The 16,206-nt window shown below is 43.3% G+C and overlaps 1 protein-coding gene across 1 annotated transcript in view; it reads right to left on the bottom strand.

The window, feature by feature from the left end:
* Positions 1 to 308: 308 nt before the first annotated feature.
* Positions 309 to 16,206, bottom strand: part of nox1 (NADPH oxidase 1) — a 34,292-nt gene continuing 18,394 nt past the window's right edge. The window contains exons 7-13 of the mRNA XM_038775714.1: positions 15,099 to 15,228; positions 13,558 to 13,650; positions 11,277 to 11,527; positions 5,065 to 5,227; positions 4,495 to 4,641; positions 3,819 to 3,943; positions 309 to 1,124 (exon numbers count right to left, since the gene is read on the bottom strand). Coding sequence (XP_038631642.1) covers positions 998 to 1,124; positions 3,819 to 3,943; positions 4,495 to 4,641; positions 5,065 to 5,227; positions 11,277 to 11,527; positions 13,558 to 13,650; positions 15,099 to 15,228 — 1,036 coding nt within the window. The 3' untranslated portion in view covers positions 309 to 997. The remainder of the gene's footprint in view (positions 1,125 to 3,818; positions 3,944 to 4,494; positions 4,642 to 5,064; positions 5,228 to 11,276; positions 11,528 to 13,557; positions 13,651 to 15,098; positions 15,229 to 16,206) is intronic.

Raw genomic sequence — 16,206 nt, 5'->3', positions numbered from 1 at the left:
CCTAAGAACGTTTATACAGGATTCACATCTAATCTTGGTCTATTTCCTCCTCTCCTTTCTCTATTCTAAATTTAAAATTTGAAGAAGCCAGAGCAAAATTCACAGTCAACTGCTTGAATCATTACAACCAGTATCCAATACTCTATTCAAGCATGCCGACTCCTAAATCAGTACATGAATCAAGCCTCCTAATGAATTGATGATGCAAATCATTGTTTTATCATTAACATATCACATCACTTATCTGTGGTTCTTGTCTGATATTGAAAATGCCCCTGTTTTTAAGTTAATTAAATTGAGGAGACGGCAACAATTAGCCTTTTATTAAATAAGTGTAACATTTATTATTATTACATTACAAAAGTTAGTTGAACTTCCAGGGTGCTGTAGCCGGTCTAGTACTAAGTGCAACCCCAGTGATGATTATGCCACTGTGCTTAAACATGACCTGGCCAAGGTCATCTTTGGTACCAGTTAGTGTGGTTTTGAACTTCCTCCATTTCAATTCAGGTTTGAGAGGATATATGAACAAAAATAAAGAGTTAAAAATCAAGGCGGATTTTTCTGGTCCCACCTGCCCAAGGAGCAGAAATTCTTGCCCGGATTTAGTGGACCTTTGGCTGGTCCGCCAAATTTTCCATCCCACCTACGACGATCCCATGGTGGCAGGACTAGAAACTCCCACCCGATATTTTTAGTGAACATATCCATCATAACATTCCCTTTGAGCATTGTGAATATCGTATTGTGATGACAGTAGCGCTCATCATGCACACCTTAACTTTGTCAGTCCTCGATCCTTCTTCACCCATTAAAGTTAATGGGAAAATGTGCAGTCTGATGATTAGACATGCAGGCTGGAATTCTCCAGTGAATTTAAAGATGGTCCGCTTCTATGTATTCAAAACTTTAATGTCACATCTTTAGTATTGCGAGGGGAATGCCTTATAATGTAAGCATTGTCTCTTCAGTATTCTTCCATTATTTGATCTCAAACCTAGAAATTCTCCTTGTTGAAATGGAAATGGACTCCCAAAGGGTTGACCTCAGAGTACTTGTTTGAGCATTGTTCTAAAACATTAGCCAGAGCTTGTGGTCCACACAGGAAGACTCCAACAGTTGTTCTGCAAAGGTACAAATTCATAAGTTATTCATTTCACATGTTGTCTTTTTTGAATGCTATATTCATTTCTGCAAATCAGGTATCAATTCAGTTGAAATTTGTTAAACAAAATTTGCTCTTTCATCAGGATATAAGGGTACATGTGAAATGCGTTTAGATAAGATTTAACCGGAATGCAGTGGGCACCACTCAATAGCACAAACGGTACAAAATTGCATTCAGAAAAAATTGATAATCTAACTCAAGGAACCCATAAAATGGTTTATAATGAGAGACTCCATTTGCAGTGCCAAATGTCCCACCTTTTCCTCTGTTAAAGCTTTGCCTCAACAATGGTTGAAAGGAACCTTAGCCCCATTTCCAATGCCTTTGCTGTTCTGCAGATCAGATGACAATTATGCCGAACACCTCCATTCTGTCCAATTGTGATCCTGACCCCCATTGTGGCTCACCACTGTAACTCCACTTCCCACACCTCCTCCCCTGTCTTTAGTCTTCAATATTTTAACAGCCAGTAAGAAGACAAATATTGGTGACAGTACTTTTAATCAAGGGCATTCAACAGCCCTCTGCTTTGAGCAATGCCTTTAGTAAGTTAAGCATTTAGTTGTATCCCTGCTTTGTTTTGCAATGGGCTGTTGGTGATTTAGCGTTGGTCTGTATACATCTGTGAGAAGAGGGGAGTTGACATTGAAGGTGTTAACCCAGGGGTGGACAAACTACGGCCCGCGGGCCGCATGCGGCCCGACAAAGGTTTTTATGCGGCCCGCCAATGAGGTGCCCAGAATCATAACCGGCATTTTTGAAAAGCCGCCGGGGAAAAGCCGCTGAAGTAAATGCGCTTATTCAATAATTATTCCAGGTTACAAACAATAAGCCTTATTATTGTTTGTAACCTGGACTCCTATTGGTCGCACACCCAACTAAACCAACCAATAAGGCAGCCCCACTCATCCACCCCACTACGCGCGTTTTTATCGTTGACTCGGCTAGGCGGTGCTTCTGTCAGTGTTAAGGATCAGCACAAGCAACTTGACACCTGATTTCAACAAACTGGTAAATGACTGCAGTCAGATGCATCATTCTCATTGACATTGTTCTGTTACTTACTGAGTTACTTTGTTTTTCAAATAAATGTGCTTTTTTTTCTTTAAATACCTTTTATTTTGGCTATTTAAAATATTAATTATTTTACTTAATATACTATGCGGCCCTTTAAAATTGTGAATTTCTGAATGTGGCCCTTGCACGGAAAAGTTTGCCCACCCCTGTGTTAACCCATCAATAGTTCTGACAATGGGATTTTCTCCAGGCTATTGATCTGTCCTCTGGGACTGGAAAACTCTACTGCTCAGAATTTTCCATTTCCATCCTCCAATATTTTGTATTTTGCACTTTTTTCAACCCTAATATGTTTGCTTATTGCTTAGATTTCAGTTCTGATGAAAGATTATGCATGAAAATCTAATCTGCATTTTCTGTTTACAGCTTCCAATCAATGTAATAAACACAACATTATTATAACTATTATAACTATAACATTGTTAAAATAGTGCTCAAAGCAGCTTTGCTCTTCAACTAACATGCCCTACATCTGACCCGGGGAACTATTTTACTGACAAGGGAGCTCACATTTTTATCCAGTAAATCAATAATGCAGGAATTCTACAACTAAGCCTGAGTTTATTTTAAATTGTTCGATTTTTCTTTCTCATTTCCTGTCCCAAAACTTCCTCCACTTTGCTCCACTTTGCTCTGTATTCTTGTACAGATCGTGATTGTCATATCTGCTGTTAGCCCCCAACAGTATTACATTGTAACTGGTCATCAGGAAATGAACCAGATCAACCTGGGTGTACTATGTCTGCTTTTTTCACTCTTTGCCATCGGGAAATAGATGGCATTAATATGCCTCCACAGGGATAGATCTAGAATTGAAAACTCTGCACACAGATTGCGTGCTAAAACATGTCCACCTTTAAAATATGGCACAACACAGTGCTGATGTACTGCGTTCCTCAAATGTCCATCTTGTGTTAATAAGAGAATTATAAGCAACATAAAAAATAACATATTTGTCCCATGCTGCATCTCATCATTTCCTGATATTTGGAGCTTGTCGCTTAATTACAACCCGTTGAAGTAAGTAATGGCTACATGTGATCCAAACCACAAAATTCACCTTTAGTTTTGGTGTGATTAAGGACTGGTTTTACAAATACCGTTGTACAGTGCTGCCTGGAACAAGGCCATTCATCTCTATTCTACAGGAACAGAGGAGAATAATACGAGTTTTTGCGCTCCCCTGGTCACTCTCATTTGTTCTTGGCCCTCAGTCATCTCTGGTCACTCTCATTCCCACACGTACACTTTCACACGATCACTTTTGCCTGTCCCAAAGTAATCTTATCTCTGGTTACTTTATGACCTGTCATGGTCACTCTCCAACCCTAGTTAGTCTCGCCCAATCAGCCTGGAGAAGCTGGTGAGATCAGACTTCCTGCACAGAATGGATACATACTGAACAGGAAGAAAATGATAAATATCAGATATAAGAAATGAGAGCTTTTCAATCCTTGTTAAATCTTTTACCGTGAATTTCAGAAATAATCAATCAAGTGAAAATCTTTATTGGAGGCGGAGGCTACGGGATAGTTATTCACTAGAAGATATTGCCTATGATTTCCCCACTTACTTGGGGTTTGTCTGTGCAATCATCTGAAACTCTTTATCCCAGTTGGGTCTACCATAGTGTGTTTTCTGTTTGAGTCCAGTCACCACATCAGTCTCTTTATCGATGTGCACCTTTACATGAGCGGCCTGTGAGAACAAAGACATGAAACGAAAAGAGAAGTTGGTGTAAATGTTTAAAGAAAACGATAGCCAATAATTAAACGGATACTGTCCTTTCTCCTCCCTTTCCACAGTAGCATGCTAGAGTTTATGAGTTTGTGCAAAGGGCTGCAGATTTGCAAGCATACCCTTCCAGTGTGTTGTGGCTGGATTCTGCACTGAAACGATCACCTTTGACTGTTTCTGGAGAACAAGCAAAGAAATGTGACATTCGTTCACTGAATATTGGTTCTTTCAAGCTACTCCCTTTGCTCCATTAAAGTCAGCAAGGAGTCCGGGAACAACTAGGCTAACTGAGGATGTCACCTTTTAACATCTAACTCTGAAACCAGGACAAAGGTGGCTTCTCAAACATTTGGAAATATGTTTCACGTGTTTTTTTAAATTAAAAATATATAAGATTGGATTACCATTAATGCAGTGCGTGCCTATTAATAACTAGTATAGTTACATCCTTCTACATGGTGTTTGTTTATCACTTGGTCATTGACAATGAGTTATATCTTTAAATACAGTACCTGTGTGCTATCCCAGCCAGTCAGATAGAGTTTGTAATTGAGGAAATCACGTTTGCCCAATTGTTCCATTTGGCTCTCGAGTGATCGTAAGAGATCAGCAAACCATTCGAATGCCTGGGTCTCTCGACAGATCCAGAAGAAGTAAATCTACAAACGGATGTGAGGCAATTATTATTCAAAATGAAGCTGGAATATTTCAGCATCATACTGGAGTATTCATTTTATTTCACTCTGATCAATTCCTTCCGTGTTCCCTTTGGATAGGAGTGAGGAACAGCATTACCCATTTTCTAAAGTGTTCTGCTCTGAGATGGGGTAGATTAGGAAGGATAGAACACTCCACTGAGGGGTCTGCCCAACATGTTGGAGAGCTTTCACAACTGAAGAGGGAGATGGGGTGCAGAGAAAGGGGGGGGAAACTCAATTAACACTGTATCTCTCCAGTCAAGTAGCCACTGACAGTGTTTGTAAAAAGTCAGTGCCTTCAGGCCAACTAACCGCTTGGGTATAAGGAAATTGGGAAAAGGAAGTATAAGGTGGAGAAGTATGAATTTATAAAACACAATGTACCTTTTTCGTTCGCAGTCCAGCATCACAATTTTCATATTTATACCAAATGGACTTGAGAATGGATGCAAATGGAGTTACTCCTATGCCAGCTCCAACAAGGACACTGACTTCATAGTGGAAGACATCCTCACTAGCTGTACCAAAAGGGCCATCTACTGCGATCCTGGACAAAAGGGAAATAATTCACAGTGAATGCAAAGTACATGTCTATTAATCCAAAATCTCTTGCAAATACACCTAAGCGGAGACTTTAATGTTTTCCATTCTGCATGGAACCCCTTAGCTGATTTGCTATCACAAATCCGCCTTGTATAGCAAAGATGCACAGCACTTACATAAGGCTGTTTGTAAATGGGGGATATTTTCGAAATGAATTGGTTCTCCTAAAAAAAAACCCTCGGTATGTGACTTATTATTCATCTTGGTATAAATGCTAGTTGTTTCCAAAATTACTTCCTATGAATTGTTTTCACCCTTTGATACATCGACCAGGATTCATACCTGGGAACAATGAGATGGACTGGCTGTAGTTTATCCCATGGTCATGATTAATATTCCTCAATTTGTTATCTACAACTCATCTAGTCTCTAGAACAAAGGTTCATAGCATCAGAAATTGGGAGATAGGTATTACTGATGCATCTCCTACTGGCTTCCAAGGCATCAATGAGTCCTGCACCATGTGTGAAGGATGCGTGTCAAACTGCAGCTCCTGAATGACCACATTGAATGACTGGGGCTTCAGATGGATTCCCTATGGAGCATCCGTGATGCTGAGGACATTGTAGGCATAGGCAGGTAGTGCGGGAGTCCCCTGTGGTCAGCCCCCTCACCAACAGATGTCCTGTGTTAGATACAGTTTGGGGGGTAGCCTCTTAGGGGAAAGAAGCAGCGGCTATGATTGTGGCACACCTTTGCCTTCGCTGCACAGCAAGGGAGGAAGAAGACTGTAGGAGCTTTCGCGATAGGGGACTCGATTGTAAGGGGAGTCAACAGGTGTTTCTGTGGTCGCGAATGAGACTCTCGAATGGTATGTTGCCTCCCTAATGCCAGGGTCAGGGATATCACAGGGTGGCTGCACGGCATTCTGAAGAGGGAGGGGGAGCAGCCAGTTGTACCAACGACATGGGTAGAAAAAAAGATGATGTCCTGCAACAGGAATGTACGGAGTTAGGTAGTGGATTAAAGAGAAGAACTTCTAAGGTTGTAATCTCTGGATTACTTCCGGTGCCACGCACTACTGAGTACAGGAATAGGAAGGTAGGTCAGGTGAATGTGTGGCTAAAGGCATGGTGTAGGAGGGAGGGCTTTAGATTTTTGGACCATTAGGACAGTTTCTAGGGTGGTGGGACCTGTACAACCTAGACGGGTTGCACCTGAACCGGAACGGGTCCAATATCCTTGCTGCGAGGTTTGCTTGTGCAGTTGGGGAGGTTTTAAGCTAATTTTGCTGGGGGGTGGGATACAGAGTGGATGTTGTTAGGAGCGAGGTTCAATCAAATTTAAGGAAAACTAGGTCGGTCCAGCAGACAGAGAAGACATGGGCATGTTAAGGCACATGGGAGGATTGGAAGGCAAAATTGCATCTATGTTAATGCAAGGAGCCTGTCTGGTAAGGCAGGCAGATGAGTGTTGATCAGCATGTGGAAATATGATATTGTTGCAATTACTGCGACATGGTTGAAAGAAGGGCAGGAAAGGACTGGAAACTCAACATTCCAAGGTATAGAGGTTTCAGGCGTGGCAGAGGTAGATGTAAGAGAGGAGGGAACATTGCATTCTTGATTAAAAATAGGCCATCACTGCAGTAATGAAGGAGGATGCCTTAGAAGGCTCTTCAAATGAGGCCATATGGGTGGAGCTTAGAACTAAAAAAGGGGCGATCACCTTGCTGGGATTAAACTACAGGCCTCCCAACAGACAGTCAGAGGGAGGTAGAAGAGCAGACATGTAGGTGAATCACAGAGAGCTGGGAGAGGAATAGGGGTATGGTAATCAGGGATTTCCACTTCAGCATTTCAACATTAACTGGAATCACCCTTGTGTGAAAGGATCAGATGGAGTGGAATTTTAAAAATGCATCCAGGAGAGCTCTTTGTGCCAGTACGTAGATGGTCCTACTCGGGATAGGGCAGGGCTAGACCTAGTCCTCATAGATGAAGCTGGGCAAGTAGTTGAAGTGCCAACGTGTGAGCATTTTGGGGATAGTCACCATAATTCTGTAAGTTTCAAAGTCATTATGGAAAGTGATAAGGAAAGTCCAGAAATCAAGGCCGGGATTCAACGAGCCTCGCGCCAAATTTGCGCTCGGCGCGGGGGGCAGAGAATGGAGTCTTAGACCCGCAGTGCGGGGACGCAATTCTCCACAGAACAGAGAATCGCAGCCAGCCGTGCGTGTGTGTGGTCGACGCGACGCCAGTTGGGGGCCGTTGAAAGCGGCCCCCGCAGCGATTCTCCGTGATCGACTGGTCAAGTTCCGCCGCTGTGGTTGCCATATGGTTTCATCCGGCGGGAGCTCGGAGTCGCGGCCGCGCTGGCCTTCCTGGTTGGGGGGGCAGGGTGACCAGACTCCGGGGGGGGGGGGGGGGGGGGGGGAGGGGGGCTTCGCGACAGCCAGACCCACGATCAGGGGCTACCAATCGGCAGGCAGGTGGGGTCTGGGGTGGCCAGCTGTGTGGCTACACCATGTTGTGCGGGGGCCAGTGTGAAAACAGCCTCCGCGCACATGCGTGGACCTGCGGCCGGCCACCGCGCGCTTGCACGGACCCGCGGCCGGAATTGCAGGGCTCCGAATCAGCAGCAGAAGCATGCCGGGACCCTGCTAGCCCTCTTAGAACAAGAGAATCACTCCGGACTTTTTGAAAAAAGACTAGAGTGATTCGCGCCCGTTTTCCGGCGGGCGTGAGGACATAGAACCATTTTCGGAGAATCTCGGCCCAAATGTCTAAACCGGGGAATGCCGATTTCAATATCATTAGACAGCATCTGGCAAATGTAGACTGGGAGCAGCTACTTGCAGGTAAATCTACATTTGGAAAGTGGGAGCCTTTGAAAAGTTAAAAAGTCAGAGTTCAAGGCCAATGTGTTCCTCTCAGAGTGAAGCGCGAGGGTGGAAAATTCAGGGAACCCTTGCTGTCAAGGATTTCATAAAGAAAAAAAGGAGGAATGTGGGAGGTATAGAGTGCTAAAAAGGGGGAGGCGCTTCAGGAGTATAGTATAGGAAGTGTAGGAGGGCTCTTAAAAAAGGAAGTAGGAGGGCAAAGAGGGGCCACAATATATCATTGACAGATAGGATTAATGAAAACCCCAAGGCATTTTATAAATATATTAAGAGTAAGAAGATGACCAGGGAAGGAGTGAGGCCCATTAGGGACCAAATCTGTGAGGAGAGCCAGAGGACATGAGCAAATGATAATTAAATTATTATTTTTCATCTGTATTCACTAAGGAGAAAGACATGGGAGCTGGAGATTTCAGTTTGGGCAGTGAAGTTCTCGAGCATGTTAAGATTAATAAGGATGAGATATTAGATGTTTTAGCGGGCATAAAGAGGCACACATCCCCAGGGCCCGAGGAGATGAATCCCAAGCTGCTATGGAAGGCAAGAGCGGAGATTGCTGGGCCCTGACGGAGATATTTAAATATTCGTTGGCCACAGGTGAAGTGGCGGATGGCTGGAGGATAGCTAATGTGTTAGCTTTATTTATAAAAGGCAGCAGGGATAAGCCAGGTAATTACAGTCTAATGTCAGTGGTCGGGGAAATTATTGAAAAAACATTCTGAGGGACTGGATTAATCAACACTTGGAAAGGCAGGGATTGATCAGGGATAGTCAGTTGGCGGGAGATCCTGTATAACTAATTTAATTGAGTTGTTTGAAAAGGTAACTAAATATATTGATGAGGGCAGTGCGGCTGATGTGGTTTACATGGACTTCAGTAAGGCCTTTGACAAGGTCCCACATGGAAGGCTGGTACAATAGGTTAGAGCCCATGGGATCCAAGGCATGTTGGCAAATTGGATCCAAAATCAGCTTGTTAATAGGAGGCAAAGGGTGGAGGATGATTTTTGTGTTTGGAAGCCTGTGACCAGCGGTGAACCGCAGATATCAGTGTTGAAACCCTTGCTGTTTGCTATAGACATTAATGACTTGGATGTGAATGCCGAATTAGTATAATTAGTAAGTTTGCAGGTGACAAAAAAAATTGATGAGGTTGTTGATAGTTTGGATAGTTTTAGGCTACACACTGATATTGATCAGAAATTGGGTAGAGCAATTGGGCCGAGGTCCAAAACCGTCAATCCTTCTCTTCCACTTTTGGATGCAAATGCAGTTTTATTGTGGATCTTATTTTTACCTCATGGTACTCTCCACGTGTTTGCGACAGAAGTCGTAAGGAGGTTATTGTAATATTTATGTAACTGAGAATAACCGATGTGCAAGTTACCAAAATCAAATGTTATGTGCCCTCAGGGCTGATAGAATACTTAGAATGAATGAAGAGGCGCATAGCACTTGCCAGGATAAGTTGATACATGCAGAAATATTTCACACAGTCTAGCATAGTCACATTGAGCTGAATAATACATAGCTTGCCCCCACCCTTGGCAATCATGTTGGTGTGAAGGCGACTGACGCCACACCAACCAGCTCTGCAATAATAAAGCATTGATTAACCAGGACCTAGTGGGACTGGTTCTGGCGTCTGGAGCTGCCGGCCAATCTGACTGGCAACTCCATCCAGCAGTGCCAGGAAGGTGTCAGTGGCAGCTGCTAGGACTGCAGCTGAAGTGAGCAGCCCATGGACTAGGATTCATGGAGCAGATAACTCCAGGTCCTTGGGCCATGAGTATTAGGGAGGGGGGGCAGTGGAATTTTGGATTTTGGTGCCTGCCTTTCACCCATATGGGGATTAAGTTCCAGGGTGGGCAGAAACCTGACAATGTGGGCGCCCACCCCATTTTATGTGCACCCCACAGGAAACATGCCCCCCCCCCACCCCGAGCACATAAAATCAGACCCCTTAAAAGGAAGCTAGGTAAGAGACGATGCTCTTACCTAGCTGATGCTAATAGGGTTAAATTAAGACGGTTGGGAGAAGGCTCCTATGGAGCATAAACACCCGTAAAGATCAATTGGGCCAAATATTTATACAGTATAAAGTTCGTGCTTCTATGTAAAACTTTTTCTTATTTCTTGTATATACTGTTCTGATTCAAGAACAGACGCCAAAATTTTGTAACGATCTTGTATAAGAGCCAAAAATTTGTAACAGTCCAATTAGGGACAAAATGAAGAGATTTTACTGTACAAAGGATAGTAACACTATCTATCTTACTGTCCAATATCCAGAATTAACATGAGGTAAAGACGAATGAACAGGCTAATTGTAATCGTGCACACCACAAACTGCACATTAAATGGCGGACATAACCAAATTGGGTTTCCTGGATTTTTTCAGCAACTCACCCGGGCATCAGTGAATCACAAAAGCTCTTTAAAATCTGTCTTCCTCCTGAGTGACTTCTGCTCCTTTTTCTTTTTTTTAAATAAACATTTCATTGAATTCTGCTCCTTTTTCAACAACATAGCCTCTGATTGCTCTCCCACTTCAATTCAGAATGGCCTAATGACTGCTTGCCTCCCAGTTGCTCAATCTCTTCTCCCGAGACTGTATTCCACCGGATTCATGAGCTTGCAGCCCAGCATTTAGTTACCAGCGCGATTCCAGTTCTCTAGCTACTCTAAGTATAATCCCACTGCTTAAATGGGGTTTCCTTTGTGCCAACTCCGGGTTTCACAGAGCAATTGGCTGCTCTTCACTTCAGCTTCACTGGGCTGATAAAGCTTCTCTTAATCCCAAACTTCCCAGCAGGACAAAGCTAGCAACTTCCTGTTGTTGCTTCATCTGACCAACCATTGCTCACCATGAGCAACTGTTCCTTCTGTTTCTTAAACTAATCTGAATGACCTGTTAATATCTCCCAACAGAGTCCTAGCCTTGCTCTGAGGCAGGATATTTAAATGTTACAATCTCCCATCAACCAAAGGCCACCATCACAGGTGCTAATTTATAAAAATATCCAGACAAATATCCAAAAGTATAGATTCTCTCACAATACAAATATATGGACACAATGATTTAACCTGTGTTTGTCAAAAAAGTCAGCATAAGATGATTGCATTTTCTATGCGTTTATCCTTAATCTACCTTGGTTGTAATTGGTTCATTGCCTCATCTTTATTCTCTCCAAATGCTTGAAACATGCCCTCTGTCCAATCACCAACTGATCGAATGTGAACACTGAAGTAATCCTCTTCCGGGGCAGAGGTCAGAGTGAAGGGATGCCACTCCAGCTGTGAGATGGATGGACAGTTGATGAAGATGTATTGTCCGACTTGCATTTTAAAACCCTTCTTCTGCATCTGCAACTCGAGGACCTTTGACGGATGAATGACAGCCTGGAAGAAAAATTACAGTGAATTCAAACACATTATTGATTTTAATATAATTCCTATGAATATTAATCATCAAGGTGAGGATGTTGACATTGAACACTGAGACCAGATCTGGTTGTGAAAAAAGGCTCAAGACAGAATGGGACCTAATTAACATTGATTTCCTAGCCACATTAGCAGCCAATCCACACAGTTGTTCAGCCATTGCTAAATTGGATGGAGACTTTTTTTTGGATAGCCAGAGTGTCCATTGCCAATGCTTCAGTGCCTAAATTTGTTTAGACGAGCCAGAGCGAGCTCTGACTTGTAAGTATTTCCAGAGCTTAAATTGTATGACACTTCTGGCAGTATATTATGATATACTACTGAATGCAATATATGTTACTCAATACTGTTGTTGATGAGGTTTTCTGAATCTTGATAAGAAAGACTCAAAATCATCCAGTAATAACAAAAGATTTACTGAGTAACTAAAACAATAATTTCATGAGTTCTTTACTTTAATATTAATACTAGCAATAAGGTTAACAAGATCTAAATACAGTAACTATGTTTATCTACACTAACACTCTGAGCCGATCTACACTCCTATCCTCTCATCACAATACACCCAAAAGAGGCCGGGGAACAGAAGGAGGTTGCTTTTATACCTCTGTTAGTACTGCTCTCTAGTGATCATCTGATTCTACTGATTACGCATTAGCCTCTTATGTACATGCGCATACAGAGATCACTACAAACAAATGATCTTTAAATGGGCTCTTTGAAGATGCTCAAAGAAAGGCTCTAAAACTTCTTGAAATATCCTTCTCTGCACAGCATGAGAGAACAATGACCGACACAGGGGGGAATCTTGTGTCTGCACTCACCACCTGAGGGATCGGTAGCGAGGGTGGAAAATCTTGTGAGAATCGTGAAACACGACTCTCACCGGAGAGATCACGTTTCCCGATTTTCCCAACCCCCCTCCGGTGACATCACAAGATTCACCACTAAGGACGTGAACCACATTTTAATAAATTTTAATACTTTTCCATGTTATTAGCAACTGCCCTCCCCCCCCCCCCCCCCCACCCCCGCCAAATTATCCGCATCAATAAATAGTCACACCTGCTGAGGTTTACAACAGGTTTGGCCAGGCGTGAGGCAGTCGAGAGGATCCCTCTGGGTGCACATATGAATACATGTATGACCCGAGGGAGGGGGGGGGGAATAGAGGGACATTCCCTGACACTTTCCCCTGGCACAGATTGGCACTGCAACTGCACATGCTGGTGACCGTGCTGGGGGGTGGACCCTCAGTGCTGGAAGCCCCATGGGGGTGATACTTTGGTTGGTGGGAAGGAGAGTGGATGTTGAAAGTGGGGGGGGGGGGGGGTGCTTGCCGACGAGGATTGTTTGGGTGGCAGTGGGGGGTTGCCACAATGAATATTGGAGGTGGGGTGGGTTTGCTGGAATAAATGTTGGGGGGGGTTTGTCGGTGATGAATGTCGGGGATGAGTTGAGCCCCCGAGACCTTCGTGTTGAGGGCTGGTGGCCATTAGGCAGATTGAGGCGGTGCCCTTTAAAGATCGTGCTCCGATCTCTTTGGAGCTGGTTCCTGGCTCTGTGAGGCCCTGCTCTCCCACAGTGCAGGCGCAAGATTCCGTGAATTCTGTGCAACTAGAGAGTTCCATGCCAGTTTCCCGTCTGAGCCTGGCACTTTGCCAACTTCCGGTAATCTCCTGTCCACATTTGAGCACCTCTGAGAAGCTGGCTTAAGACCAACATCGCAGAAATTCAGGAGGAATACATGTAAAATTCCTAAAGAGAGAAAGAAAATAAATATAGGAAAATATACATTTTATTCCTTTATGAAAGAATGTATCTGTAGCAACTTCCGTGGAAACTAAATATAGCGATTAATCACTTAGGCATATTTACCACCAAATATTATGGACATAGTTTGTGAGAATGATTAATGGGGATCAAGAATGACAACATCCACTTGTCATAAAAGTCATGGCATCGTGTATCAATATATTATTTTCTACCTTGGTGACGACAACCCTCTGCTGGGATCGATACAGTCGTATGAATCTCTCACAGACATAGAGTATCATCGGCCCAAGCACCCACTTCCAAGTCTGGAATAGAATAACACAGTGATATAACTCTAAATGTTCTTGCTTCTTACAGTGAGTTACCTATATAGTTAAAGAAAGTGAGGGCAGATAGCCCAGTGCAATGCAGCAAAGTTGGGAATGACACATAATCAAATGCATTTTCTTCATATCAAAGAGATTATTGTCAGTGAAGTTATCATAAAATTAATTACACACATTATAGGTTGGATTTTGTGGGGAGAGGGAGTGGGCGCAAAAGTTTGGGCTGAGCTCTTCCGCCACTTTACTGGTTTGCAGCAGCAGGAGGTCTTAAGTTACCATCTTGGTAACTTGGTAAATGGGGCTGTTTAGCTCACAGGGCTAATTTCTGGCTTTGAAAGCAGACCAAGGCAAGCCAGCAGCACGGTTCGATTCCCGTAACAGCCTCGCCGGAATGTGGCGACTAGGGGCTTTTCACAGTAACTTCATTTGAAGCCTACTCATGACAATAAGCGATTTTCATTTTTTCATTTCATTTCAATTGACTAGTTAACGGCCTGAATTGGCCAATGAGTGGGCAGACCACTCCACACATCCGCCCCCTGCTGCAGGGAGGAAGAATTGCAATGCGGTAGGCAGGTCGGCGGCGGGAACAGCACTCATGACATGATTTGCTCATTTTCTTCCCCTCCCCCCTCAGTCTGTCAACCCACCCCCAGGAGGGTGTAAATTCCAGCCCATGGAGTATCACACTCTTTGTTATCCTTGTTATTAAAGTGGGGGTTGGTTTCGCTCAGTTGGCTGAATGGCTGGTTTGTGATGCAGAGTGAGGGCGACAGTGTGGCTTCAATTCCTGTAATATTATTCACGAAAACCCCACCTTCTGAACCTTATCCCTCACCTCAGGTGTGGTGACCCTCAGGTTAAATCACCACCAGGCAGCTCCACACCCCACACCCACAAAGGGGAATCAGCCTATGGTCTGATGGGCTATCAATTGTACTAAAGACTCGAATGGGTACAAAAGAGGCTTTATTACAGTTAGATGTTTATCCTCCGACTGCAGCTGGTAGAATGGCTGCTCAGGAGAACTCATACATATTTATACGGCTCCTTGTCGGAGGAGCTAGCCGGCAGGGACTACCGGCGAACCTGTAATACAGGTACTGCTGTACATCCCCTAATACAGGCACACACACAATTACACAGTGGATCACCACATGGTAATTCGTATTAAAGCACAAAAGGAAAACTTTTGAACCCATATATCTTCTCATGATTAGCTCTTTCAATGTCCTTACTGACATGGTGGTGCAACAACCAATATAAATCACTGAAAATAACTTTGTAGCTTCCAGCTGCTGCTATATTCAGCCAGACTGATGGAAGCCATTAGTTCTCCGACCAATGTTCTCACTGTGGAATGGGCATGATCTGGATAGATGGAGAGGAGCAGGAAGAAATGAGAAATCCATTACAAAAATGCTCACCATAGGATCACCTCCCTCAAACAAAGGAATTGGGCATTCGGGGATTTTCCCCCAATCCTTTGTGCGATTTTGACAGAACTTGTATTCATGCACTTGCATGCTGTCAGAAGTCTGATGTCGAACAATACGGCTAAAAGAAAAACAAAGGCATGTTTCATTTGAAGGGTGGGTGAGATAGATGGCAAGTCAGCAGGTAAAATTAGAATTACACACAGAACTTAACTGCATTTTTGTAATTCTTTTCAAAGGCTACAGATGAAGCTATCTTTACAAGTGTGAGTTTTCAAGATATGTTTATGGTAATTTTTAGATTGCCATTTAATATAGTACTAAAAAGGCCATTTGAAGCGATAATCTCTGGCAAATTGATATTGGACACAATTATTGGTGTGATAAATATCTTCACTTGTGATTTTGAGTTGAGATGGGATCTATGCATGTGGGTAGCTGGGTGAACAGAAAAGTTGCTTGCCCACGGCCAGGGAGATTTTGACTTATCCCTCATTTAAATACTCGGTTACCTGAGTTACCTTAGACAAAATTAAGCCGCTAAGTGTCCTTACTGAATTTTCATGCCATTTGCCATCAATCCAGAAGAGGCACTAATGCTTACTGGATTGGAGTGCCAATGGTCTGCAGTTCACTCGTAACATTGCTGTGGTGTGGATGCTATGCACACACCTAAAGAGGAAGCACCTCAACCAAGTCTGATCCTGTTCTCTTGAAATAATTATTTGTGCACTCATCAGTGGGAGTTGCTCGTGATCAGATGTGGCAACCCCGGCTGCTCTTTCTTTTCCGACATTTGCACAAGTGTTCTGCCACCACCCACAGTAAGGACTACTAACTTAGTGCAAACCAAGGATTGAACCTACCTGCCCCCAATATTATAGTTGCTTTTTGGCACTTTATTCTATGGAATATCTCTCTCATAAAATGACATTGCTTAAACATGTTTTTTTTAAATCTGGCCATTATCACGTTGATGTTTGGGGAACCTTACTGTGTGCAAATTGGCAGCTGCCTTTCCTACTTTGCAACAGTTACTACAAATCAAAAGTACTTCATTGGTTGTAGAATGTTTTGAAAGGTGCTTATGATGAATATG

The sequence above is a fragment of the Scyliorhinus canicula genome, chromosome 17 (assembly GCF_902713615.1).
Source record: "Scyliorhinus canicula chromosome 17, sScyCan1.1, whole genome shotgun sequence".
Taxonomy (NCBI): domain Eukaryota; kingdom Metazoa; phylum Chordata; class Chondrichthyes; order Carcharhiniformes; family Scyliorhinidae; genus Scyliorhinus; species Scyliorhinus canicula.
Note: the sequence above shows the minus strand (reverse complement) of the source record. Positions and strands in the feature narration are given on the sequence as shown.